The 13,869-nt window shown below is 58.8% G+C and overlaps 2 protein-coding genes across 14 annotated transcripts in view; one reads left to right on the top strand and one right to left on the bottom strand.

Moving 5' to 3' along the window:
* Positions 1 to 12,338, bottom strand: part of MEF2D (myocyte enhancer factor 2D) — a 57,717-nt gene extending 45,379 nt beyond the window's left edge. For 4 of the 13 annotated variants that reach the window (XM_051641049.1, XM_051641048.1, XM_051641039.1 and 1 more), the window contains exon 1: positions 12,231 to 12,337. The gene's annotated coding sequence lies outside the window, so the exon portion shown is untranslated. Of the gene's footprint in view, positions 1 to 10,297; positions 10,616 to 12,230 lie in introns of those variants that run through there. The other 9 variants (XM_051641044.1, XM_051641047.1, XM_051641046.1 and 6 more) reach the window with 5 other exon arrangements.
* TTC24 (tetratricopeptide repeat domain 24) overlaps positions 9,344 to 13,869 on the top strand; it is an 8,822-nt gene continuing 4,296 nt past the window's right edge. Inside the window, exon 1 of the mRNA XM_051641234.1 lies at positions 9,344 to 9,415. Coding sequence (XP_051497194.1) covers positions 9,344 to 9,415 — 72 coding nt within the window. The remainder of the gene's footprint in view (positions 9,416 to 13,869) is intronic.

The raw sequence follows: 13,869 nt of genomic DNA on the forward strand, positions 1-13,869 counted from the left end.
CCCTGGAGGCCTCCAACTCGCCAGCTGAGCATTGTTTAGCACCTCTTTATCTCCAAACCGAGATCAAAACCACACCAACACGCTCGAGTCTCCTCCAAAGCTTCTATTCTGGTTTCAGGATGATGCTATCTGGGTTCCTGTGTCGAGCCTCCAGATGCAGGCAGGGGGAGGGGAGGGAAAAGCGGCCAAAACGCAGCTCCGAGCAAAGCCCCAAGCTCTACAACCCAGCTGCAGGGCCCTGCTGGTCCCAACCCTCCCCGGGGGACCAAATCCTGCTCTCTCAGCAGGTGCAAACCCAACCCCAAGCTGCAATCCCTGCACCTGATGCTGGATTTTCCCCAGGAGCAGCAGCAAAACCAGCCGCTCGGGTGCTCCCGTCCCGCCGGCTGCAGGTACAAACCTCAGGAGGCTCTGGAGAGCAGAAGTGGGGCTGGATGGAGTCAAGGTCCCCCCCCGAGGAATTGGAAAAAAGACACATATATTCCTGACCCAGATTCAGGCTCTCTCTGGAGAAAAGCAGATGCCAAATGTGCAGCCAGCTCTGCTGAGCTGTAACAAAAACACACGTCGTGCCAGCACCGGCGCAGGCCGAGGGGGAAAATGAGCAGCCCTGAAATGATGCTGGGGAGCAGGAGTTTGCCTGGGCAAGGTGGGGGTGAAAGACAGGGGTTTTGGGGGGGGAATTATTAAAGCAAGGTTGATTTTTCTCTTTCCCCTGCAGCTCGTTCATCCATTTGCACTGGTGAGGAGCCAGAGGTACCAAGGCAGGGTGGCAGCCCTGATGGTGGCACAAGGTTTGGAGGCACCAAACCAGGCAACCTGGTCCCCTGCACCCCAAATCCCACTGGTTCATCCCGTGCTGTGTTTATCCAGGGAGGACATCACATAGAATCGTAGAATCATGGAATGGTTTGGCTTGGAGGAACCTTAAAACTCATCTAGTCCCAACCAATGCCATGGGCAGGGACACCTCCCACCAGCCCAGGTTGCTCCAAGCCCCATCCAACCTACCCTTGGACACTGCCAGGGATGGGAAGTAGCCAGCACCCCAAGGTGCACCCCCAGGCTGGGATGGGTGCTGCTGGGTGACAGCAGGCACAGCTGGTGACCTTCACTGTGCCACCAGTGCACACAGGGCCAGCAGGGGACATGGGGCGGGTGGCAGGAGAAGGGAGGCTGGGCAGGAGGAGCCCTGGGCAAGGTCCACTTGGCACTGGCCAAAAGCCAACCAGGGAACTGCTGCCACCCCGTGCCAGGGTGAGGAGATGGCCCCAGCGAGGAAAAGCCCATGGGAGCAGGGGAAAGTGGGGACCCCTCATGCCACATGGCTCCCCGGGGTGGTCCCCTGGCCCAGAGGGAGAAGCTGCAAGGAGGGAGCAGCGGGAACCAGCCACCACAGGGTGTTAAACTGGGGGGCATCAGGCAGCCCCCTGCTCCAGCTCCCTGGGAACAATGAGGTGCAGAAGCTGCTGCAGCTGCCAGAGCAGCCCCGTGACCTTGAGCTGTGACCTGGGTGGTAGCAGAGGGTGTCACCCGTCACCCCAGCCTGGCCGTGGCCTCCAGGGGTGCACACCCAGGATGGGGATCCTGTGAGCCCCAGCACCCCGAGGCAGGCTCAGCACCCCCTGGCCCAGCTGGGAGCAGCCACCAGCACAGGGCAGCCCTGGGCCACCTCCAGCCCTGTCCCAGTCCAGCCTCTATCCCAGTCCATCCCCATCCACTCTCCATCCCCATCCATCCAACATTCCCATCCATCCCCATCCATTCTCTACCTCAATCCATGCCCATCCATCCTCCATCCATATCCATCCTCCATTGCAACCCATTCTCCATTTCCATCCCCATCCCTCCTCCCTCCCAACCCATCCATCCTCCATCCCCATCCTCATCCATCCCATCCATCCTCCATTCCCATCCATCCTCCATCCCTATTCCAATCCATGCTCTATCCAAACCCAATCCCATCCATCCTCCATCCCCATCCCAATCCAACCTCTCTCCAAATCCATCCCCATCCATTCTCTACCTCAATCCAAGCCCATCCATCCTCTGTCCCCATCCACATCCATCCTTCATCCCAACCCATCCTCCACTCCCATCTATCCTCCATCCCCATCCATCCCCATCCATCCTCCATCCCCATCCATCCCCATCCATCCTCCATCTCCATCCATCCTCCATCCCCATCCATCCTCCATCCCCATCCATCCTCCACCTCCATCCATCCTCCATCCCCATCCATCCCCATCCATCCTCCATCCCCATCCATCCTCCATCTCCATCCATCCTCCATCCCCATCCATCCTCCATTCCCATCCATCCCCATCCATCCTCCATCCCCATCCATCCCCATCCATCCTCCATCCCCATACATCCCCATCCATCCTCCATCCCCATACATCCCCATCCATCCCCATCCATCCTCCATCCCCATCCATCCTCCATCCCCATCCATCCTCCATCCCCATCCATCCCCATCCATATCCATCCTCCCTCCACCCCCATCCATCCTCCATCCCCATCCATCCCCATCCATCCTCCATCCCCATCCATCCTCCACCCCCATCTATCCTCCATCCCCATCCACCCTCCATCCAGCTTCCATTCCCATCCACCCTCTATCCTCTTCCATCCTCCATCCCATCTCACCCTCCATCCCCACCCATGCTCATCCACCCTCCACCCCCAGTGAGGAGCACCCAGACCACGCAAACCCCTTCCCCTTTCCCTCCATCCATCACCAACTCCAGAGCTGGAAACCAGGAGCACCTTCCCCCTCCACACTAAGGAAGTTCTTCTACATGAAGGGAACTGGGAGCCCATTATCCAGCCCCATCACCCACCCCCCCTGGCTCCCTGCAGGGCATGAAATAACCACCTGCTGACATCGCAGCCTCCCCTGTCACCAGTGTCAGAGCAAAATGTTGATACCTGGTAATGAGGAGGTTTCATGTGACAGATGAGAGGTTGACACATTTGGGAGGAAAAAAAAAAGGAGGAGGAAAGAGTTGGATTCGGGGTCGGATCCTGAGCTGGTGAATCAGCAAAGTCCTCCCTGTGCTGCTCATATCATTGACTCATAAAATCATGGAATGGGTTGGGTTGGAAGGGACCTTCAAGATCACCTAGTTCCAACCCCCCTGCATGGGCAGGGACACCTCCCACCAGCCCAGGCTGCTCCAAGCCCCATCCAACCTGCCCTTCAACACTGCCAGGGATGGGGCAGCCACAGCTTCCCTGGGCAGCCTGGGCCAGGGTCTCCCCACCCTCACAGGAAAGAACTTTTTCCTGATGTCCAGCCTGAATCTCCCCTCTTTAAGCTCCAGACCATTGCCCCTGGTGAGGAGGAGAAGCAGCTCCTGACCCCAAAGGAGACCCATGGTGGGGACTTTGGCTGGTGCTGAGACCACAGGGAGGAGAAGGGGGGGGACGGAGGGGGAAGATGTAGCTACAGTTTTGGGGGTCACCCCACCCAGCCCTTGCTCCCCACCAAGCTGCCTCCCACCCCCCAAGCAGGGGCTCAAGGAGGGTCTTTCCTTTTCCTCTCCAACGAGAAACTTCACAGCAAGACACAAACCTGGGGTGGGGGCTCCCTAAATCAACAGCACCCAGACCCTGACATCATCCCCCCCACTTCCTTGGGCATTCCTCCATCCTGAAGGTGCACCCCGGGGTGTCCCCGTCCCCCAGTTCAGCCCAGCAGGGTCCCCACTGCCACCACCCTCACTCTGGTCACTGGAAGGATGTCAATGACTTGTGAGTCCCTAACACACCACAGAGGAACAAATCCTGCACCAGGGGCAGGATCCCACCACCAGGACATGGAAACTGGGTCCCCAGGGGCAGCTCAGCCTTGATAACCTCCCAGCAGGGAATTTAGGGGCTCTCCATGCAAGGGGGTGGGATTTCCCCCAGTAGCAGAGGGGACAATTCTCTCCCCATGGTGGGTTTTACCCAGGGGAAACTCCAGGAGAGACTCAACTGCTGCTCCAAGCCACCCACCAGAAGGATGGATGGAAACCCAGGGCAGCCCCACAGGACGTGGTTGGGAGTGAAACTGTCCCTGGGGAAATGCTCCTCATCCTCCCATGCCAAGGGGATGGGATCAGGGATGCACCCTCCAGAGCCAGCCCCAGGCACCCTACAGTCACCTGAGGGCAGTGAGACTCCATCCTGACCCCAGGAACATTGCTGGGGTCTCCAGACCCTGTCCCCACCCAGGCAGGACACCCGGGAGCAGCTCTGCAGACCTTCCAGCACCCAAACCCAGCACGGGCTCAGCCCAGGAGCTGCTGAGAGGCCAGAGATCATAGAATCATGGAACCATTTGGGTTGGAAGGGGCCTCACAGACCACCTCATTCCCTGCCACGGCCAGAGACACCTTCTCCTAGACCAGGTTGCTCAAAAGTCCCATCCAACCTGGCCTTGATCCCCAGCACCACCACAGAGCTCAGCCTTGGAGCACGAATCCTCCTTCCCAACACGCCATCCCAGCAGCACATTTCCCCAGGGCTCAGCCCTTCCCCAAAGGCCACCAAGATCTTTCAAACCAACCTCCCAAAACCACTTCTGGTTTAGTGTTTTTTGGTTTTCTTTGGTTTCCAGCCCACAAGGCCTGGTGAGTAATAGCAGCAATGCCCCAAGTCACGGGGCTGCTGGGTTATTTGCATCTGCTGAGGGCCACCAGCATCTGTGCCCGGGGCCAAGGGAACAAGGTAGAAGCAGATGTTGCTCCTGCTTTGCCCCATCTCATGCTCTTGGTTGGGGTTTACAGGTCCTAAGCTCCCAGGCAAGGAGCACCAGGGTCCCCAGGAGCTGCAGGGTCCAGCACACACGTGGGGTGCTGAGGAGCTGGTGAAGCCAGGAGCTTCCCTTTGTTGGGAAGGAGATGGTGGTCACCAGCTGCACTTGACCATGACAAGAAGGACAAGGAGCAAATGAGCTTAATTTGCCACTGAAATGGCAAGGCTGAACACTGGGAGGGTGACACCAGAGCAGAGCTCACCACAGTCCCTTGGAGAGATGGATGGGAAAGATCTGGCCAACACCACCAGGAACAGACAGGACCAGGCTCCTGCCTCCAACTCAATGCTCAGACTCAACCATCACAGCTCCAACCAGGCCCTGCTTGGAAACTAACCCCAAAAAATCAGCCTTGAGACCATCTGCTTTGCTCAGAGGTGGACCTGCCCATCCATCTGTACGTGTTTCCACCATTTCCACCCCAAAAACCATCCTTGCTCCACAGCCTCCACGGCCAGGCCCACGCTGGGAGCTGCCAACCAACAGCTGCAAGTTCACCACCAGATGCTGCAATTTAATTTAATGAAGCAATCAAAGCAAAATTATCTGGGACTGTAACAGCACCGTGATCTGCCAGCAGAGACCAAGACCCTGGGTGGGAGGAACTGAGCAGAAAGAGCCATCCCTGGGCCCTGGGAGCCCAAGTGCCCTCAGAAAAGGAGCCACCAGGGTCTGGTCACCACTGAATCCAAACTGAACTCCCTCTAAGGGAAGGGGAGGAACGAGGACAAGATGCCACGCAGCAAAAAATGGGTTTAACTTCCTCTTCTCCTGCACTGCCCTGAAAACACAGCCCAGCATCCCAATAATGTCACATCAGCCACTGGCACCAGTGCTCCGGGACCCCCAAACCAGAGCCTGGGCTGAACACCCCTCAAGGACCACCCCAAGGACTACAAGGCACCCAGAGCTGCTGCAGGCAAATCCAGGGTGGGACAAGCCAGCTCAAGGTGCTTTGGCCCCAGTGTAACTCAGGGCTGCTGGGACCAGGGGTTGCCCTTCACACCAGGAGGGTTTGCTGGCTGCTGGGATGAGATAGAGCCCTGCTCCTCTGGCTCACCAGCAGCTCTTCACTCTTCTGTCATGGAAATCCAGACTGGTTTGGGTTGGAATATCATCCAGTCCCACCTCCTGCATGGGCAGGGACACCTCCCACCAGCCCAGGCTGCTCCAAGCCCCATCCAACCTGCCCATCCAGGGATGGGGCAGCCACAGCTTCCCTGGGCAACCTGGCCCAGGCTCTCCCCACCCTCACAGCCAAGAATTCCCTCCTCATCTCCAACCTCCAGCTCCCTCTCCCAGTTTTCATCCCTCCCCCTCATCCCATCCCTCCCTGCCCTTGTCCCAAGCCCCTCCCCAGCTTTCCTGGAGCCCCTTCAGGCACTGGAAGCTGCTCTAAGCTCTCCCTGGAGCCTTCTCCTCTCCAGGCTCAACACCCCCAACTCTCCCAGCCTGGCTCCAGAGCTGCTCCAGCCCTCCCAGCATCTCCGGGGCCTCCTCTGGACTCTCTCCACCAGCTCCATGTCCTCCCTGTCTTGGGGACCCCAGAGCTGTTCCCAGCCCTGCAGGGGGTCTCCCCAGAGCAGAGCAGAGGGGACAATCCCCTCCCTGGCCCTGCTGCTCACGCTGCTGGTGACAGCCCAGGACACGGGGGGTTTCTGGGCTCCAGCACATGGTGCCAGCTCATGTTGAGCTCTTCCCTCCACATTCCCAAGCCACACACTGGTGAGGATCCAGCCCCAGCTGAAATCCAGGCAGGACCAGCTGCCTCTCAGCTGCTCCCGCTCACTCCCAGAGCCACTTTTGAGACCCAGACACACAAATCCTGCCCCCTCTGCCCCCTGGCACCAGCTGGGCCACCAACATCAAGCCAAACCAGGCACATGGCACAGCTGCCTGCACCCGTGGCCACCACCAGCAGCTCTGCCCAGATCCACTGGGTGATGGTTCCCAGAGTTGGACTCATCCTGCCCCCATCCTGGGTCGCATCCTCCAGAAAGAGCAGGGAAAATCATTCTGGTTTGAAAGGGGTTTTGTTTAACCCAAAGCTTGTGTCTTAGAGGGGGGGGGGGGTTGTCCCTGACCAGCCCAGCCCTTCCCTGTGGCTGTGCCAAAAAGCCACGTGCCAGGGGGGTGACAAGTTCCAGGGTGGGTGCAGGAGTGTCACTGATAAACACCAGCCATGACTCCTCTTGGAAAACAGAATATTTGGGGGGAAAAGAGCCAAAAAACAAGTTTTGCACCTGAATTTGCACACAAGTGGATATTAAGATTTTCAGGTGTCCCTGCCCGTGCAAGGAAGTTGGACCTAGATGATCTTTTAAGGTCTCTTCCAACCCAAACCATCCCATGGCTAACTCCAAGGCCAGGCAGGATCTGGGAAGTCCTGCCCCCAAAGTAGGAAGAGCCCAAAAACCACTGAAGAAACAAAAAAATCAAGGTGGAAAAAGGTTTTTCTGGGATGAGCCGAGCTCAGAGCTGGTCCCAGCACCACTGCATCCATCCCCCAGGGGGGACCAGCAGGGTCTCGAGGGGAAACCATATATGGAGGAGGAGAAGATCCAAAGGGAGAGCCCATCAGGTGCTCCTGCTGGATCTGGTCAAAGGACACGGCCCCGAGCAGGAAGGGGTTAAAAAACCCAGGCACCAACCTCAGGGGAACCACAATAAACAACCTCCTGATGCCCCAGTAACTCGGGGGGGGGGCTGCACCCCCCACCTCCTGCTCATCTTCCTGTTTGCCTTTGCAGATCTGGGCTGGGATGGGGTTATGGGATGGGGATGGGGTTGGGGTTAGGATGGGGCTGGAATGGGGTTGGGATGGGGCTGGGATGGGGTTGGGGATGGGGTTATGGGATGGGGCTGGGGATGGGGCTGGGGATGGGAATGGGATGGGGTTGGGGATGGGGTTAGGATGGGGCTGGGATGGGTCTGGGATGGGGCTGGGAATGGGGCTGGGATGGGGCTGGGATGGGATGGGGCTGGGATGGCCACCTCCAGCTGCAGCACCACACCAGCTGTCACACCCTGCACCCACGTCCAACCCCTTCACCTTCCACCCGTGTCCATCCCCTTCACCCTCCACTCCTGTCCATCCCTACCACCCTGTGCCCAGACCCCTGCACCCACGTCAGTCCCCAACACGTTCCACCTGTGTCCCATTCCCAGGACCCTCCATCCATCTCCATCCCCTTCACCCACGTTGGTCCCACCACGGGGGGACCACAGCTCCAAGCATCCCCCAAGGGCTCCCCAGGGGATGTCACCCCTGGGCACGGGCACCAACCCTGAACTGCTTCACACTTCCAGAAGAGGAAACCCTGACTCACCCTCTCCCCACCACTGAGCCACGTCCTCTCCCCGTGCCTCAGTTTCCCCCTCTCTCCATCCAGCAGACCCACCCAACACGGGAACACCTCCCACCATCCAGGACCCCCCAGTTTCTCTCACCACCCTGGATAAAATGCAACGGGTCCTGATTTTAGAGCAACTTTTGGCTTTTACAACACAAAGGGGGGGAGGGGGGGGAATAATTAAGAGGTTCACTCACATGGAGGATCTGTCAGGAGGAGAAAAAAAAGGGAGGGGGGGGTTCTGGGGCAAAACAAACCCCCCCAGGGCAGAGCAGCAGCGATGGGCAGAGGTTGACAATAGATAAGGGCTCTAAGTTGGGTGCTGGGCTGTGGCCCCGGGCAGTGAAAGGTGATCAGGGTGGGGGGGTTGGTTGTTGATTTGGCTCCAAACTCTGACACTGCAGAGATTCAAAAGGGAAGGAACCAAAGAAGACAAAAAAAAAAAAGGGGGGAGGAGGTTGAAGAAGCCCCCCCCAAAAAAGAAATCATAAAAAAGGGGGGTGGGGGGGGTAGCAAACTGCAGGCAGAGCAACAAGACAAGAAATTAAAAACAAAACCAAGAGGAAAAAAAAGGAGCTGGGAATGAAACAGGGGGAGGAGGAGGAGGAGGAGGAGGAGGAGGGAGGGGGGGGGAATAAAAAGGAAACCCAGTTGGGCTGGCAAGGTTTGAAGCGACGCCTGTTTTAAAAAAAGAAGTTGCTAATTTTAACTCTCCAGTGGAAAGAGTGAGAGGTACTTACAGGAGACAGGGTGGCTGCGTCCTTCTCCACATCTGCTGGAGGCTGGGAGGGAGAGCGGGATGGGGACACCAGCCCCAGGCCACCAGCACCAAACTGGTCCTGGAGCCACCACCAGCAGCCACCCAGTCACCAGCTGGTGACCCCCTAAAGCCTGTTTGGGGAGCACTGGGGCCACCGTGGTGTCTCTCAAGGGCAGATGAGGAGGCAGGAGGAGGAGGCAGGGGGAAGGGAGCAGCCAGAGCCACTCGTGTGCCAACTGCTGCCCAAAGCAGCCCCCGGGCTCCCTTCCTTTGCCACCACAAACCTGGGGACACGGTGGGATGGGGACACACGGCAAGATGGGGAACCCCAGGAGGATGGGGACCCCCAGGAGGATGGGGACACACAGCAAGGTGGGGACACACGGCAAGATGGGGACCCCCAGGAGGATGGGGACACACGGCAAGATGGGGACACATGGTAAGGTGGGGACCCCCAAGAGGATGGGGACCCCCAAGAGGATGGGGACACACAGCAAGGTAGGGACCCCCAGGAGGATGGGGACCCCCAGGAGGATGGGGACACACAGCAAGGTGGGGACACACAGCAAGGTGGGGACCCCCGGGAAGATGGGGACCCCCAGGAGGATGGGGACCCCCAGGAGGATGGGGACACACAGCAAGGTGGGGACCCCCAGGAGGATGGGGACCCCCAGGAGGATGGGGACACACAGCCAGGTGGGGACCCCCAGGAGGATGGGGACACACAGCCAGGTGGGGACCCCCAGGAGGACAAACCCTCCTGCCGGGGAGGGGGGGGCACAGACGCCATTTCCGCACAGACATTTCTGACCAAGTTGGCTTTTCCCCAAGGGAAAAGGGCCTTGAAAACCTTTTTGTTGACCTCCCCACCCCCCCCCCCCAGCTGCCTCCCTGGTGGCAAAATAGCCGATGAGCTCAGCAAAGCAAAGCACAGGGCAGGGCTGTGACCACGAAAGGCCACCCGGCTCCTCGGGGACTTCAAAGGTGACCTCCAGCAGCCCCAGCGCATCTCAGCTGCCACACGAGGGGCAGGAAACCATCCCTTTCCCGACCCAGCGTCCCACCTCAGTCCCAGCGTGGGAATGGGGTGAGAAACGGGGGGTTTTGGTCAATCCCCGGGCTGGTTTTTCCGAGCTCTTCCCTGGAATCGGGGAGGATCCTGCCGGATGCGAACAGCTCGGTGCCAGGCAGCAGCAAAGGAGCTGCCAACTGGGGTCTCCACCAGCATCCCACCTCCAGGAGAAGGTGGCACAAGGGCCTTCGAGAGCAGAGGAGCCGACCCAGAGACCCAAAGGCAGCTGGAAAACAGCTGCAAAACCTCCTCGAGGGAGAGAAACGAACCCTGCAGCCCGTGCAGGCAGCGACCGACACGTGATTTACCGAGCGAGCGGATCCGAGCGTCTGCAGGACACGGGAAGGAGTCGATTCAATTAAGGTCACAGCCCTTAGAAGAGTTTTCTGCAGTTGGGCAGAGGGAGGTTTTCCTGGTGAGCCTCAGCCGGGGTTGGCCTCAGGAAAGGCAAAAATGCCTCTCGATGCTGCTGCTTCCTTGGGCTGGAACCACCCGGCGCTGGTCGTCGCGCGCTTCCCAGGCAGGGTCGATATCCCCTGGGCTCATTTGCTGGGCTCCTGGAGCTCACAGAGCTGAGGGGCCGAGTTTCAAAGCAGTCCCTGGAGAAGGTGGGTTGTGTTTTTTTTATAAAATCCTCCTCCCCAAGTCACACAACTTCACGCACTGGGCACCCGTGGTTGGTGCAGCTGCAGAGGTCGCTGAGCTGCTCCTCCCCTGCTCAAAACGCCGCCGGCAACGCGGGGCTTGGAGAGAGGGCACTGCCAGCCCAGAGGGAACTGGAGTTTGTGTGAGGGCTCAGAAACAAGGAGCTGCTCTAACTGGTCAGTGTGGAGGCGTTGGAGCTGGGCATCCCATCTCCAGTGGCCAGCAGAGATTTGGGGGAAGAAGTTCCAGGAAGGATCCTGCCGGCACCTGGGACAGGGGGGTGGGATGTGCATCAAGGGGGGTGATGCTGGCAGCTGTGGAGGGTTCTGCCCTCTGCTCCCACCCCTCAGCCCCAGCTCGCAGCCCGAGTCCCCACACTCCATTTCATTAGTCACAGCCCTAAAAAGCTGGATTTGTGCCCAAAGCCTGTCCCACACCAGCAGCCGCAGCTGAACCGCAGCGGGACGGACCCTTCTTGGCCCTGGTCTCCTCCAGGACAAACCCACCACTCCCTGGACACAGCCCTGACACAACCCTGAGGAGCAGCTCTTGCTTTCTACCAGCAGAACCAAGGGCAAGACAGAGCCCTTGGCTATGACCTTGTGGAGGAAACAACCAATCCTGCCCCCATCTCCCAGCACCACGCTGCCAAAGAAATCCCCTGCCCCTTCTCCAGCACTAAAAAAGTCACCTCAAACCCAGCAAAACTGGCCAGCACCAGCCACACTGTCCCCTCCTCTCAGGAGCTGGGGGCAGAGTGTTTTTCAAGCCTTTCCTTCTATTGATTTCCACCTCAGGTCCAGAAGACTCATTACACGAGGCCGTAGAGCCCGTTGCCTCCACCACAACCTCACTGCCAACATTTCCCACCCCAGCCATAAAGGGGCAGAGAAGGGTGAGAAGGAAGAAAACCCAGACATGGGGCCTCCTCCCACAGCAGCTTAATTCTGGGGAAGGCAAGGGACAAAACAGTGGTGGCTTTGGCCATAAGTCATGTCACCAACACCCCCATTTTGCAAAAAGAACCACCAACACAGAGCCCCAGGTCAGTGCTGTGGGATCCAGCAGAGCCACACCAGGTGGAAACGTGGAGTATGGGTGCTGGAGAAGCACAGAGGAACCTGCCATTGGACGCAGGGCTGCAGGACCTGGAGCAGGTGCCACTTCCCAGCCCCACGCCAGCTTTGGGGACTTTGCTGCTCCCCAGGACCCCCCGGCACCCACAGCATGAGGAGGGCACAGCTGGGCAGGGTCCCTGCTGGCACCAGGAGCTGCTGGAGAGTCAGATCCTGCTCCTCCTGCCAGCAGAGCGGAGCTGGAAGGTCAGATCCTGCATCAATTTGGGAATCTGAGCTGAACCCAGCCAGGGTGAGCTCCTTGGGGGTCCCCTCCTTGCTCTGGAGTGGGGGAGATTCAAGCGTTCGAGGCCAAGTTGGTGGAGCTTGAAGCACCACCTGGTTGAGTGGGAGGTGTCCCTTGCCCATGGCAGGGAGCTGGAACCAGATGAGCTTTCAAGGTCCCTTCCAACCCAACCCACTGGGCAAGTCCATGACTCCAGGAGATGCAGGACCCCCGGGCTGGGGTCTCCTCCCCTACCTGCTACGCAGCCTCCTGCATCTTCTGCTGCTGCCAGAGGACGAGCTGCGGCCACCGCTCCTCGATCAAGCTGCAAGGAAAAGGGAGCAGCCATCAGTGGGAGGGACAGAGGCAAGGACAGGGGTCCTGCACCCCCAGAGGGGACAGTGAGGGGCTCCTGGTTCCTGTCACAGCAGCCCTGGCTTGAGGGGCCAGGAGGAGGGGTTCCCTCCTGCACTGTCCTGAGCATCACTGGGAGGGTTGGGTGGGATCAGGAGGTGGAGCCCAGAGGTTCTGAAGTGCAGGGAACATCCAGCTGCCCAGAGGTGAGGATGGGATACAGGACCATGTACAGGAACACAAAAGGAAGGAGGGAAAAGGGAGCAAGAGACACAGGTACAATGATCCCAGGAGGAAAAGGAACCAAAAAGAGCTCAGGAAGGAAAGAAACCATAAAACAAAAACGATCATGAACGAGGGACGAGTTGTTGAAGGTTTCAAGTGAACTTCTGTGAAGACCCCACAGGGAAAGGCACCACCTGGCAGCTGGGAGGGGCTCTCCCAGGGCTTGGCCCAAAGGGGCTGGTGCTGAGGACAAAACCCTCCAGCCCAGGAAGGAACACACGGCTGCTGAACCCATCTCACTCACACCCAAAGCCCAGCACTTCAGGCCAGCTTCGTGCTGCTCATTCCTCTACTGGTGGCCATCACCATCTGGCATGGGATGGTGCTTCCCCTGTGTCCTGGTTTGAGCCAGGATGAAGCCAATTTTCCCTTCCCTGATTATTTTTTCTCCTCCAGAAAGCTCCCTTTTAACCCTGACACCCTGGCGAGAGGAACGGGAACAAAAGGGAAACTGAGGCACGGGGGCTGGCACCCAGCTCTCCCAAAGAGCTCCCCCAGACCAGCCCACCCCCCACCTCCTGCAGCAGAGCAAGGAATTGTGCTGAGCTTTCTGGTGTCCTCATCTTCCACTTCAACCACAAAACCAGCCTTCCTGCCCCTGCCTCCCCCTCCCACCTCATTTCCTGACGTTACAAAATCCAGGCGGAACAAAACCGGAGCGTGTGGCTCCAACCAGGGCTGCACCCACCCCCAGGAGCTGGGCAGAGGGTGACACCCCAAACCAGCCGGGGTACAAGGGGCTCTGCAGCCTCCCCAGGGCACCAAACCCGGGGCCACACGGGCTGGGTTCTGGTGGAGGGACCAGCGACAGGTTCCTCAACACGGGGACAGAGGGATGAGCCCGGCTCGGTCACCTCCACAATGGGAGAGCAGCAGGGACAAGGATGGGGGGCTCCAGCTACTGCCCAACTTGCCCCTGTTAAAGCCCAGACCAAGCTGGTTCGACCCCCCCCCAGGACAACCCCTTTATTTCCCTTAATTAAAAAGAGCATCCAACAAAATGACTGACCACGTGGGGACAAGGACACCCAGAGAAGTGTCACCTTGCAAGTGCCACACGCCTGGCAGGGATGAGGGCTGGTGCTTTCTGCCACCTTCTGCCTTATCTCAGCTGCCAACTCAGGGGTGAGGGGCTGGTTCTCTGCAAACGACCCCCCACCACCACCATCACTGCACTGGGACAAACCCTGGTGTTACCCACAGGGCTGGTGCCACCTCCAAGGGATGGAGACATCAGGATGAGCAGGACCTCCCT

This window comes from Apus apus, chromosome 27, assembly GCF_020740795.1.
Source record: "Apus apus isolate bApuApu2 chromosome 27, bApuApu2.pri.cur, whole genome shotgun sequence".
Classification (NCBI taxonomy): domain Eukaryota; kingdom Metazoa; phylum Chordata; class Aves; order Apodiformes; family Apodidae; genus Apus; species Apus apus.